Below are 13,398 nucleotides of genomic sequence, written 5' to 3' on the forward strand. Positions count from 1 at the left end.
GGAAGTGCAACCCGGTCTTGCATTACATCATGACTACGCTTCCGCTGCTTGGAAAACGTTTAGCAAATGCTACGGGGTTATGGTGAATCTTTTTCAGAATTAAATGGGTCGTTTTTTAGAACGAGAATAGAATTGGACTTAAATAAAAAAAAAACTTAAGTAGCCATCAAACTACTGTAGTTAACGGGCAGAAAGCTTTGTATATAACAAATGAACATAATTTAAATTGCTGTATCTTAGTTTAAATTGGCCAAGCTTTAGACATTTACCAAGGCCTAAAACTATCCAAAACCTAAGTGAAAACGATAGCCTGGTATTCTGTTTTTATCGATTATAGAGCTTGCCTTTTGACGTTTACACCAAGGCGTTTAGACGTGGATGACATTGTGTTTTGTTTTGATAGGATCTTGCTAAAGATATGGAGCTTCAGGAAAAGAAGCAGTTGGCGAGTGTTGTACGTTTTGGTGATGATCTGAAGACGCATTCAACACTTTCACCTGAGGATCGTCATCAAATCCAGGAGGATATCGAGACACTGCGAGAAAACTGGGAAAATATGAGCGAGAAAATAAATTGGAAAATTAAGAGGTGAATAAATAAACACGGTTGAGACTTTTCTCTGCACTGACCACGCCAGAAACATTCAGAATTACAACGGTGTTTCTTTAGTACTCAGTGCTATATTGAATTGCAGTGGCCATTGATGTGGTAGACGTGATAATAGTCTTTACCAGCTGGCATCATCTGCAGATATTTATATTGAATCAACGTTTAGGTAGTACTAAGTGATTGGGCTGATTAAAAGGAGATGAATACAGTTGGAAGAATGGGATAAATGGACAGAGGGGGAGGGAAAGAGGAGGAGGAGAGGGATGGTCAGAGAGGAAAGGTTAAAGGGTAGACAGGGGGAGAGGAGAATGAGAGGGGTGGATGGGAGGACGAAGGATGAGAGATTTTCAAAGAAGGAAGGGGAAGGAGGGAGGATGAGAAAGATGGCCAAAGGAAGAAGGAGGGTAAGAGGGGGATATGGATGAGGATGATGAGTAAAAGAAAGGATGAGGGTAGGAGAGAGAGAGATGACAGAGGGTTGTCAAGGAGCCACAAGAAGGAATGAGAGGGGAGAATTGAAAGAATCGGCGTTCGAGTGGAAAGTAGGAAGAAGGAAGGAGCTTTTGAGAGGAGATGAAGACACCTGAAGGAGAAAAGGAATCAGTAACTGGAGCTTAAAAGAATAGACATGTAAGGAAAGATTTTATTATGGAAACTTCCATTTCTCATCTTTCAGACTCACGGAGAAAGAAGCAGAGTACAAGGAACAAGGCTCGCTGAAACTTCAGGAATGGAATAAAACACTAGCCCCGTTGCAGGAATGGTTTGTCAAGAGCGAACAGAAATTAGACTCATTTGAGGATCTCGAGTCGAATGTAAACAATCTCAAAAGACAAAATGAAGAATACTTGGTACGTAAATTCTGTGCTTCAGTATGATAAACATTTATGCAGCGTTACTAACATTTGCTTGCAAATATGCCCAGTACTCAATTAGCCTTGCGAGATTGTTCCTAAATGATGATTTTTTGCTCGTCCAAGGCTTTGCAGAAAGAACTGGAATTACAAAAGAAACGCGTCACAAATGTGGCCGTGTTCGGCGAAGAGACTGGTGCTCATCCATCTGTGTCCCAAGAGCAGAAAAAGAATATTGAACAGAGTATTGTAACGATTAAGAACGAGTGGGAGCGATTGAACGAGAAAGTTAACTGGCGTCTGTCGAGGTAGGTACGGTTTTGTTGCCAGGACAGTGGCATAGCAGGTAAAATAATAACCAATTTTAGTTGTCACTTGTTGATAGAATCTTGATGAATTCCAAATTTCGGGGCGAAGTATTTTAGTGACTAATTAAGGCTGGTTTTAACAGTCCTTTATCACTAAACTTGCCTACATTTAATGAAATACAAAATAAGAAGAATTGTAATGCAAATTCCAGGAGTTTTTCTACATAAAGGCTGTTTGCATGATGTCATCCCTAGCCGAGATTAAACGAAGCGTGAAATGATTTTGAGGCATTGAAATGAGTATACAGGGTGTCCCAAAAAAAACGAAAACTATTGAAATCACCCATAACAATGCCATTGTTAGAGTTTGAATGCCTAAGCACTCTGTTGGCCCACAAGTGTATAAATCGGGGTTGCCATAAGGATTTTTATGCATACATATGATGCAGTCAAATTTGCTTGTTCGCAAAAATGATATTTAAAACAATATTTACAATTTACAAATATGGATAACATTATTCAAATGTGCATCTCAAGGACCATGACCTTCGCCATGTCCCCTTTCTCTAGCAACACAAAGCATTTAGCATTTTATAAGTTGCATGAAATCCCCACGGGTTGAAATTCGTGAACACGGCATTCAAATTTTAACAATGAGTGATTTCAATAGTTTTCGGTTTTTTTGGGACACCCTGTAGAACATGGCAGTGGTGTAGTCATCCCAACAATAGCATGTGCTTGTTTGGTTTCATAAAGATTCATTTCAATACCTCAAAATCATTCAACGCTTCCTCAAATCTCGTGTAACCGATATACATATACAGCTCTCAAATTGGTCCCAAAAAACCGCCAGAGTTTAGGCCTAGTTCACACCTCACATTCTGGTCGCGTCGAATGCAATTCAAACAAAGGATGATGAGATGATAATGAGGCTGAATAAAGTTTACCATCTTCATTATCTATTGTTTGAACTGCATTCCACGCGACCAAAATGCGACGTATGAACTAGGCCTTGTTGAATTGTCTACTGTATGTATTGTAAATTTGAAGACCTCAGCCACAAATTAATGCAGAAACCCCCTTCAGTGCGTAAACATAATAGAGATAATATGATCATTTATTACACTCTTTACCCTAAAACGGAGTTTAACTGAGTGTCGAACAATAGGTGCTTCAATACTTTGGAGCTTTTGGGACACCACCAAAGGCCCTTTTTACAGTGTTTTGTCTTAATGTGACAAGCTAAAACCAGGCTTCAATTTATGTCTTAATTGAATATACATCGAAAGAGAAAGGCTTGTTTGTTTTGTTGTAAACGAAAGAAAACGATGTGCTGGTTTTATATGTTCACTTTTTCGCAGTATAATAAAATTTCTGCGAAAGGTTTTACATATGAACCAGCCAACCGATGTTTATGATGCTTTTTTACTGTGGAAGACGATTCTCGATGCTGCTGGGAGGAAAAAATTCGCGGTATTTATGCATTCGTGTTGAGTGAGAGGCAGTTTAACGGATCGTATAAAACGCGGTTAAATCTCCACCGTTGTTGTGACCTTAGGCATGGCTGATTTCAAAACAAGTTGACGCTATTAAATTTACATTTGCATTGAAAAGCGAGTTCATATTATATTAAAGGTCAAACAATTCTATGTTTACATCATATTTTGATCTTTTTGTGCCTTTTGTTTACGAACTCTGATATGAAATGCGATCGGAATGCATTTGTGGTTATCCAAGGAGCAAATTTGGTTTACCTTCTCGACTTTATTTACTGATTTTCTGATAATACTCGTCTTCATCACATAAGGAATTTTGAGGCCTGGCTTCGCTATGAAATACATCCCTTAAATCCATCATTTTTAACCTCATCTTCGATGTTTTGTTATCGCAGTTTAGAGGAAAAGGAAAAGGCTTTGGACAAACAGCGCCAGGCGAGGTTGAAGGAGTGGAATGCGAAACTGGAAGCATTACAAGGCATGTTGCAAGAACAGGAAAATGCATTCAAACAACGGGAAGGCATTGCTACAGACCTTGAGACAGTCAGATTCAAGAAATCTGAAATTGAGGTATGGGTATTATGTGAGCATCGCTATTGTCTAAGACATATCCTGTAAGATTATCCCTGGTCTTGTAAAGCATATCGTGTACGATCATCCCTGATCTGTAAGTCATATCCTGTAAGATTATCCCTGATCTGTAAGTCATATCCTGCAAGATTATCCCTTATCTCTAAGACCTATCCTGTAAGATCATCGCTGATCCCTAACATGCAACAAAAAACTATCAAAATGTGGTGTATCTTTGCCCTAACTGCATTTTCGACTTCCTCAGGACATGCTGAAAGAGTTGGAACTCGAGCAAAAGAAGGAATTAAATAACATCATCCAATTCAGTGAAGATGTATTTAGCGATCCAGCTATGACGACTGAAGATAACAGAAAGATTAAACAAGACATTGGAAAACTTAGGAATAACATTGAAAACCTGGAGGAAAAGATGAAATGGCGAGCAAGACGGTATGTTCCTGGAAAGAGAACTAACTAGAATAGGTTAAATTTAACCGAAACCGTTAATCCTTAACAAACTTTAACTTAAACACATTCTCTAGATTATCTGATAAAGAGAGCGAACTTGAACAGTTCAGACTGGGAAAACTGGCAGAGTGGAAGTCTGCTTCTAACAACATTCAAAGGTGGTTAAGTCAGCAGGATTTGAAACTGCAATCACTTGATGATCTATCTAACGATTTAGATGAAGTACGAGAACAGAAAGCTGTTACAGAGGTCAGGCTTTATTTTCTCATCACTTGTTTGTTTGCTTGTTAGTTTACATGTTTGTTGATTGGATCGTTTCCTTGTTTGTTTGTTTGTTTGTTTGGTTGGTTGGGTGGTTGTTTGTTTGGTTGTTTGGTTGTTTGATTGTATATTGGATTGTTTACTTGTTTGTTTGTTTATTGAATTGTTTACTTGTTTGTATGTTTATTTGCTTTCTTATTATTCTTACTTACTTTTTTTGCTTGTTTGTTTATTACCTCGTCTCTTCCTTGTGACCTGCTTCATTCACTGGCTATCCAACAAACCTAAAATTTTGATGTTTAGGAACTGGTGAAAGAAATGGACACAGAGAAGAACGAACTGAAAGCCGTCGCTCAACTGGGAGATCAATTATTGGAACATCCATCGTTGCTTGAAGAAGACCGTAAATTGATAGAACAACAGCTGTTGAAAATCCAAAACAATTGGGACGAACTGGTCACAAAAATCGACAAACGAATTGGAAGGTAATGAAATTCATGTAAGAAGGATGAACTGTGCTTAGCCATTGATATTTGATGTTTGCTATTCTACATCTTCTCAGGATTACAGCGAGAGAAACAGAGCTGGACATTGAGGCAGCTCGTATAACAGTAGAGTGGAGAAACCAGGTAAATCCTTTGAGGGATTGGATCAATGTTGTTATAAATACCGTTGGTGAGGATAGCCATGGATTAGATATGGATAGTCTGAAGAAGACAAGAGCTGAAATAGAGGTATATAGAGAATTTGCTTCATTAACACCACAGCAATACACCAGTGGCATTTGATAAAGCTTCTACTCGACCCACTTTACGTTCTCCTAAGTTTTCCATGATATCTTCTCTTGCTAGGCGGTTTCCTTGGAAATGCAACAGACGGAAGGCGAGCTCAGCAACGTTGTAAGTTTTGCTTACAAAGTACAACAAAACTCTGTGATTTCTTTAAGTCAGAAGGGTAAAATACAAGAAGACTGTACAAATCTGAAAGAGAAATGGGATAAACTTGAGACGGCAATTGAAGAGAAAGCGAAAAGGTAGAGTTTGTGATGTTTAACGTTCTTTTAACCCGTTGGAGATGCCTTCCAAAGAAGGTAAAATTTTATTGATCCAGTGTTACTACAGGAGGTACTAAACTAAACTAACTTTATTTATACTGGATAGCTCTATCAGTTCTAAACTGTTCTTCCTAGAGGTCCAGTAAGCATCATCTCTTATTGATCCAGTGTTACTACAGAAGGAAACCTAAACTAAACTTCAATGTTCCTTTACTTCCAGCCTAAACCAAAGCATACGGAATTGTGAACAAGAGCGAGATGGCAAACTGTTGATTTGGCGAGAATCGTGTCAGCCGTTGTCAGATTGGTTGGATCAAGCAGATGGCGTTTTATCTTCGTGTGACGTCGTCGAGACAGATCTTGAAAACACACGAAAGCAACGTGAAAAAATTGAGGTATTTTAAAAAACATGTATATTCTTATTGCGGTGTTGGAAAAAAAGCACACGCACATAAACATTCAGCTATACAAACCTGTTTGGGAAAGAATGGCGAAATTTATCTCACCCTCTTGCCTTAAAGTTTAATGCTATGGAGAGTCATGTTGAATACAAAGTTCATTTCTCATTGTCGTTGTATTTTAGACGTTGTTGACCGACGCCATATCCGTTCAGCCCAAATTTTTGCAGCTGGAAACGACAGTCGAAGAACTCAAACAGGAGCCATGTTTATCAAAAGAAGAAAGGATTGAGGTCGAAAAAGAAGCCGAAGAGTTGAATGTTCGACACAATTTGGTCGTAGAGACATGTCAAACGAGGAAAATACAGTTAGTAAAATACCTCTCGAATCCATCGTGTTAAATTAATATAATATTTTCAGTGTTTTACCTTAAATCTTTGGATTAATGAAGAAAAGACTATTGAATAGACCTTTCTTATAATGACGTCAAACGCGGAAAGTATGATGTTACGTGAAATTTGATTTGCTCCAGAAAACTATCGAGCTAATCAAACTTCGTGTAACATCACACCTTCTGCGTTTGACGTCATTATAAGAAAGGTCTATTGTTCAGTGACAAAACAATTTTGATGTCAAACTCAATGAGCCTGAGTGAGCTTTTTGTATGCATGCGCTGAAGTGTGTTTTTGCCCGACTGCAGGTTTGGGGAAACACAAAAGGATTTAGAGAAGAAGTATGAAGATGCGAAACTGGAGGAATGGAAAGGAGTCTCTAAACCGATAGAGGAATGGATAAACTCTCGGGAACAGAGACTACAGTTGTTGCAAGAAAGTCCAGAAGATTTGAATGGTTTGTACCAGCAGCAGGAAACTACAGAGGTTAGCAATAAAATATTATAAACTCCCGTATTATTTCAAACTAGCATCTATACTATATCCATAACATGTATTTAGAAAAAAATTTCGGGTAAATACAGTGATCATTATTGTTTTGAGCTGAAATTTGCCACTATGAACTGGATCACTGGATAGAAAGGTTTAAACAAGTTGCCTGTAACATATTGGACCAACTCCCTCAGATATACTGACATTGATTGGCAGTACTCCTCTACAAACCAGTACGAGTCAACAAACAACTGGCTTCAGTGTTGGAATCAGTGTTTTTTCTGCCCATTAACCATCATTACCCTTTCCTGATGAGTAAGGTTGTCTGGCATTAGACAGAATAGAATCTGACATCGTTTCCTTTATCTATTTTAGACTCTAGCATCTGAGGTATCTGCCTACCAGACGCACATCGAGAGCATGTCATTGCTGAATCAAGAACTCTCCGATGATCCATTGATACACGATCAGGTCGCTGATGTCGCCTCGATGCAGATGAAAAGCATTAAAAACAAATGGAGAAATTTGAATGAAAAAGTCCAGGCGAAATCTGAAAGGTGCGTGGAACTTTACAGAATATGATGTTTTTTAATGTATTGAAAAACGATGTATTGTTTAAACGTGCTTTTTTTTCACAGCACGCATTTCCTCGAATGAATCCAGTGAATCTAGTGAATCTTTCGAAACATGTCTGAATTTATGATCTCTTTTTTTTCAGTTTATTGATGAAACTTACGACTTTGCTTAACGAGCGCCAGAGACGAATTGCAAAGTGGGATGACAAAGTTGTGCCCATAGAAGAATGGCTTTCGGAGAAGGAGGATATGTTGTCGAAACTACCACAGCCTGATTCTCTGGATCATGATGCTGCCAGCAGATATAAGAACGAAATAGTGGCAAGTGCTATTATTGTTTTTGAAATGTTAAAAAAGCTTAGTTCAAAATGCTCTCTGTTGGTTGGGAACTTGGGTAGTAGATCTTTAGTATCTTAGTCTAACCTTGTTTACACTCTCGCTGGTCACAGCATCATTGTGTATTTATTTATTTAGGTCTCTCAGGCTTTTAAAATCTAAAAAATTGACCCCTTCCAATAGCAATCCTGTCATTACATCATGTAAACAGGGAATCAGTCTTATCGCCACACGATTTTGTCTTCAGTGGAAAAGTACATACCAGTGCTGTCCGTTTTCATGCATAAAATAAAGATTAAAGTTAAGCTTAACTGTTTATTAGTCCTCTTGCCTGAAATAAAACAAGGCGAGATTCTTAAAAATGTGCATTGCAAAGTCGGCAAGCTGAAGATATCGTTTACCTCAATCTCCATACTTGAGATTTTCAAATCAACTTTAGATGTCATGGTTGACTTGGCACAGTTAAAGAGCCTCAGTCTTTGTACTTGACCCCTGTGGTTTGTAACGTTATGCCACGTGCTTGGAAAGTGCTTTCCGCTTAAACCATCACTCGTGCGTTCAATTAACAACAACCGTCATTCTAGAATGGAATATTCGTACTGTTCATCGTCAGTCATGTCCATCTGAGCAGTTTTTTATTAGTGGACTATTTGTACAAATGTTTACAATTCTTTATAATCAAAGCACTTTACATAATAATTTCCGATTGGCTACTTAAAAATGCACTTATTTATCGCATCTAATGTTTATTTAAGCGCTGTTGAACTAACCAATAGGGTAACGAGGGTAGATTTTTAAACACTGCATTCGTGACCGCACATAAAACCAATGTTGTTATCAGAGTTTTTTATTATTTCATGGGCTTCCGATAATATCAGAGGTTGTTTTTATTTCACCGACTTTCGATCATTTTCGACAGCACCAGACCATTGGTGTTGTGTAAATTTCTAAAATGTTTAAGAAACTGCTATTTCGCTTATCTAAAAATAATAAAGTTGCTCCAATCAAGGTAAGGCATGTCGAATAGCAGTAGAGTTGTGGGCTTTGAAGACACGTAGATGGTTAAACACTTTGATTTGGGCGCTGGAAATGTTTTTTATGAAATGTGCTCTCCTTATGCCAGAGCTCTGAGGTTCATATTTTGTATTGTGTACACACGGGTTGAGATGATCAATTCAATGTTCGATTATGAATATGTTTCTTCCTTCTATGTTTTAGGATCTGGTAGTTGATATTGATACCCAGAAGGAAACATTGACTGAGATCGCTGATGTTGAGCTGCAAGTCTTACAACATCCATCTGTACCTGAGGAAGAGAGGGCAAAGTTGCAAAAAGATCTGAAAAATCTTCAAAGTAAAGCGGACAGTCTCTCAGATAGAGCTCAACATCAAGTTGACAGGTACTGTTCTCTCACTTTTGGTACGGCAGGATCAATCCGATACATTGGCCCACTATCGGTTGTGGAACCAAGAAAAACGGAAGAAAACTAGTGACCACCTCGATACTCTAGTAACCTCTCTCCCTCTCCAATAACCTATCATCTCTAATGACGTTCTTTATCCCTAACACCACCCCAATCTCTCATAATGACCCTCTGTCTAATAACGCTATCCTAAATATTCCCTCTTATCTATGATATTGTCCCACTCTAATGATGTCCACTGTCTAAAACAACACCTCTCTTGAAGACTAAAAGAAAAGGTGAAGTCCTTCCAGAAAGAACAAAAGAGCAAATTAGCGGAACGAGAGAAAGAGTTGGATGAAATAAACAAGACGTTGAAACATGCTGAAGAAGTTATTACCGAGAGAACGGTAGTTGGAGCTGATATGGCCACTGTCAGGAACCAGAAAAAGACAATACAGGTTCTAAAATAGTTGCTTTCCAGGAAGAAAATATCAGGTGATATCTGACAAGTTGATAGTCAGAAAGGCATTTGGCGTTTGTGAATGTGAGCCCCGCCTCTCTTATGAAACGAACAATAAATGATTTAGGGTATTCATTGGGATTGGACGGAATTGAATGGGGTTGAATAGGATTGGGATTGAACGGGATTGAATAGGAATGGCATTGAATTGGGTGAAAGTAGGATACTTAGGATTAACTGGGGAAAAGAAAATGGAAATTTTCATGTATGAATGGACTATTATGCAAAGCTCAATACGATCGAACTTAAAGAGGAATTTGATTGTCGCCTGAACTCCTCGCTAACTCAATATAATCTTCTTGTCGTTATTTTCTAGGAAATACTCGAACATTGCATAACATGTCAGGATCGTATTAACGAGTTCACGAGACGTAGCGACGATCTCCGAAATGACCCGTGCATCTCCGGCGCCGAGAAAGCCAGCATTGCTGGCTCAACCGATGCGTTAAATGAGCGTTGGGACTTAGTGTTAGCTCAACTAAAAACCCGAAATAAAGCGTAAGTTGGCTTCGGGTACAAGACTCCGATTGTAATGATCTGGTGGTATTCACTAATCTTTTTCATTTCCACAGGTTATATCGTTCAATATAATGACATAATCATCACAGAAGGTCATCATAAATATATTAGCTAAATATCACTTCTTCCAGAAGCCGAACCGGCAACCAGTCGCTCCTTTTTAAGGCCAGACCGACATCCCGTCATCTCAATTTAAAACTCTCCTAGGGGCTGTTTACATGAATCCGCCTAACCGAGATTCAATGAAACGTGAGATGACTTTGAGGCATTGAAATGAGTATATAACACGACCCTGGCAGTCGTGTAGTCGTGCCGACAATAGCATGTGCTTGTTTTGGCTCATAAAGACTTATTCCAATACCTCAAAATCATGTCTCGCTTCGGTGCATCTCGGGTAACCGGGCTCATGTAAACAGGCCCCTTGTCTCCAGTATCGTAAAGCATAAACAACCCAATGTTATATTAATCATATATGTAGCTGTATTCAGTTAATTAGATGTTCCTGTGGATTTATCAAGCAGACCAACAGCTTGGTACATCTACGATATTTTTTTTGTGATAGTGCACGGTAAAACCTTATTCTTTCTTTGTAGTCTTGAAGAGCAACTCGAGATACTTGAAGAGAAGCATAAAAAGGAGCTGCTAAGTCGGTGGGAAGAGAAATACGAACCATTTTCAAAGTGGTTGAGTAATACGGACAATATCATCAAGTCTTTGAAAGACATCGGGGATAATGCGTTGCTCGTGCAGAAACAACAAGAAGAAACCCAAGTGTTGATATCACAAGTCACGAACAAAGAGCCGGAATTCAATGAAGTAATTTCTATCGCACAGACCGTGAATGATGACGCTCTAATCGAAGACAGTGAGGCAAAAACTGTCGAAAAACTGGCGAACAGTCTTTCTAGCAGATGGGTTGTAGTCAATGAAGCACTCGTTGGTAGATCAGAAAGGTATTTGTATTGTTGGGATAAAGTTAGTTTAGTTTAGGTTTCCTCCTGTAGTAACACTGGATCAATAAGAGATGATCCTTACTGGACCTCCAGGAAGAACAGTTTAGAACTGATAGAGCTATCCAGTATAAATAAAGTTTAGTTTAGGTTTCCTCCTGTAGTAACACTGGATCAATAAGAGATTATCCTTACTGGACCTCTAGGAAGAGCAGTTTAGAACTGATAGAGCTATCCAATATAAATAAAGTTAGTTCGGTTTAGCTTTCCTCCAGTAGTAATACTGGGTTCTAGAGAGAACAGTCTAGAACTGTTGTTTAGTGATATCATATTCAATTTCTGAATTGCCTCCACAGTTTGCGGATACGCGGTGCATTTCTTGGTGAGCAAGAACAACATCTGCTTCATGAATGGCGGAGAAATATTGAACCGTTCAATAAATGGCTGTCCAAAGTTGAAGATGACGGCGCATATGAAGTGGATGAGAATGTTGGAGTAAATACGATTAAAGATTACCGTGTTCGATGCAAAGTAAGGAGGAGAAGCGCTTGTATATCTGGAGCAACCCCTGCCTCTGAATTTACTTAATCAAGTTCTCTCTTTTTAAGACACTTGAACGTGAAATCGAAGGTCGTAAGCCGGTTGTTGAAGAAATCGAAAAGTTGGGAAGAAAGTTGTTGTCAGACTCGGCTGTGAGAGATGAAGAGAAAGTACATATTAAAGAAGAACTGGAGATCTTGCAGGATCGATGGAAGAAATTACATCTTAAGATTCAGGATAACAATAAATGGTAGGAACATAGCAACCTGAAAACATGTTAGAACTGATAAAGCTATCCAGAATAAATAAAGTTAGTTTAGTTTAGGTTTCCTCCTGTAGTAACACTGGGTCAATAAGAGATGATCCTTAGAACATTTTAGAACTAATAGAGCTTTCAAGAATAGAATTAGCCAGTGTAGAATTGTATGTAATGATATGGGTAATACTATATTATTTATACGATTGATAAACAGATTGTGGTGTATGTTTTTATGTAAATGAATCAGGGCTGACATCAAGTTGATTGAGCTGGCCAAAAAGGAACAGGAGACGCTGGATGTTTGGAGGAAGAATGTCGAACCATTCAGTGCATGGTTGGACGATACCAACGTCAAATTGGATGAAATACAAAATAGCTCTGGTGAAACAGAGAACCTGAAAGAAAGACACTTGGACTTGCAGGTGAGCATCTTGATTCATCGTCTATGCTACGTTTGTTATCTTAATTCACGATTAACGTTTACTTCAATGTCGCCTTCAGAGAATCAAGGAGGATATGGTGCGTCACGAGGAGGCACTGGCCAGGATCGTCACGATTGTTAGTAAACTGACCGACGATGAGAATGTTTCTGAGACGGAGAAAAATAACATCAAGGCAGAGATGAACAGACTTCAAGAGAAATGGAACAACACACAGAATAATGCGAATCTCAATTACCTAAGGTGATTCTTCCGTAAAACCATAATGCGTCCGGTAGCATACTGTAGAATATTATAGACGTAGATTCGCCAAAAATTCATTCTCTTGTGCAATTCAATGTTGGTCATGGATAATGTTTGTTTTCAAATTTGCTCTAAGTTAGTCTTGGGTAATGCTTATTTTTACGATACTCCTGGGTAACGTTAGTTTAATTTCCAGTCAGTCTCGGATATTTGTAATTTTGTATTAGTACCAAAAGCAATGAAGTCGTGTGTAAATACTCATGTACGCAGATGTGTAAATATTCAAACGTACGCAGAGATAGCAGCAAATCCTTTCATATTTTTTTTCGTTGTTTTCTTTCCTCATTTATTGGATATTTGTTAGATAAGTTACATTCTTAGTAAATTCCCCAAGTTCTAATTCCTCGTCTATTCCAGCATCACTGAAGCGCTGATGGAGCTGACGTAGAGCTAATTAGAGCTAATTACAAAAGTAGAGCTAATTAACTATGATCAGATTTGCCATAAATTCATTCTTTGCTCGTGTTTTTTAGCATCACCGAAGCGCTGATGGAGCTGGCGCAGAGAGAGAAAGCAACGCTGGAAGCATGGAAGAAACAGACAGATCCTTTCAAAGAATGGATCGTCGAAGCCAAAGGTAGATTTGACAACCTTCAACATGGCGAAGGATATGATGTCGTTCTGGAAAAACACGAAAAGTTGGAGGTA

General features: G+C 38.6%; 1 protein-coding gene across 2 annotated transcripts in view; it reads left to right on the forward strand.

Annotated features, from left to right (window-relative positions):
* Positions 1-13,398, forward strand: part of LOC114537192 (dystrophin-like) — a 55,835-nt gene that overhangs the window by 19,364 nt on the left and 23,073 nt on the right. For both annotated transcript variants that reach the window (XM_028558325.1, XM_028558333.1), the window contains exons 40-62: positions 404-588; positions 1,286-1,460; positions 1,590-1,771; positions 3,663-3,837; positions 4,103-4,287; positions 4,380-4,554; positions 4,870-5,051; positions 5,129-5,300; positions 5,418-5,599; positions 5,841-6,015; positions 6,204-6,385; positions 6,719-6,896; positions 7,278-7,459; positions 7,621-7,798; positions 9,032-9,213; positions 9,503-9,677; positions 10,056-10,237; positions 10,852-11,211; positions 11,565-11,739; positions 11,817-11,998; positions 12,255-12,429; positions 12,509-12,690; positions 13,224-13,395. In XM_028558325.1, the coding sequence (XP_028414126.1) occupies positions 404-588; positions 1,286-1,460; positions 1,590-1,771; positions 3,663-3,837; positions 4,103-4,287; positions 4,380-4,554; positions 4,870-5,051; positions 5,129-5,300; positions 5,418-5,599; positions 5,841-6,015; positions 6,204-6,385; positions 6,719-6,896; positions 7,278-7,459; positions 7,621-7,798; positions 9,032-9,213; positions 9,503-9,677; positions 10,056-10,237; positions 10,852-11,211; positions 11,565-11,739; positions 11,817-11,998; positions 12,255-12,429; positions 12,509-12,690; positions 13,224-13,395 (4,293 nt within the window). The remainder of the gene's footprint in view (positions 1-403; positions 589-1,285; positions 1,461-1,589; positions 1,772-3,662; positions 3,838-4,102; positions 4,288-4,379; positions 4,555-4,869; positions 5,052-5,128; positions 5,301-5,417; positions 5,600-5,840; positions 6,016-6,203; positions 6,386-6,718; positions 6,897-7,277; positions 7,460-7,620; positions 7,799-9,031; positions 9,214-9,502; positions 9,678-10,055; positions 10,238-10,851; positions 11,212-11,564; positions 11,740-11,816; positions 11,999-12,254; positions 12,430-12,508; positions 12,691-13,223; positions 13,396-13,398) is intronic.

Source organism: Dendronephthya gigantea, unplaced genomic scaffold (assembly GCF_004324835.1).
Source record: "Dendronephthya gigantea isolate DGI-Jeju-01 unplaced genomic scaffold, DenGig_1.0 000002F, whole genome shotgun sequence".
NCBI classification, from domain to species: domain Eukaryota; kingdom Metazoa; phylum Cnidaria; class Anthozoa; order Malacalcyonacea; family Nephtheidae; genus Dendronephthya; species Dendronephthya gigantea.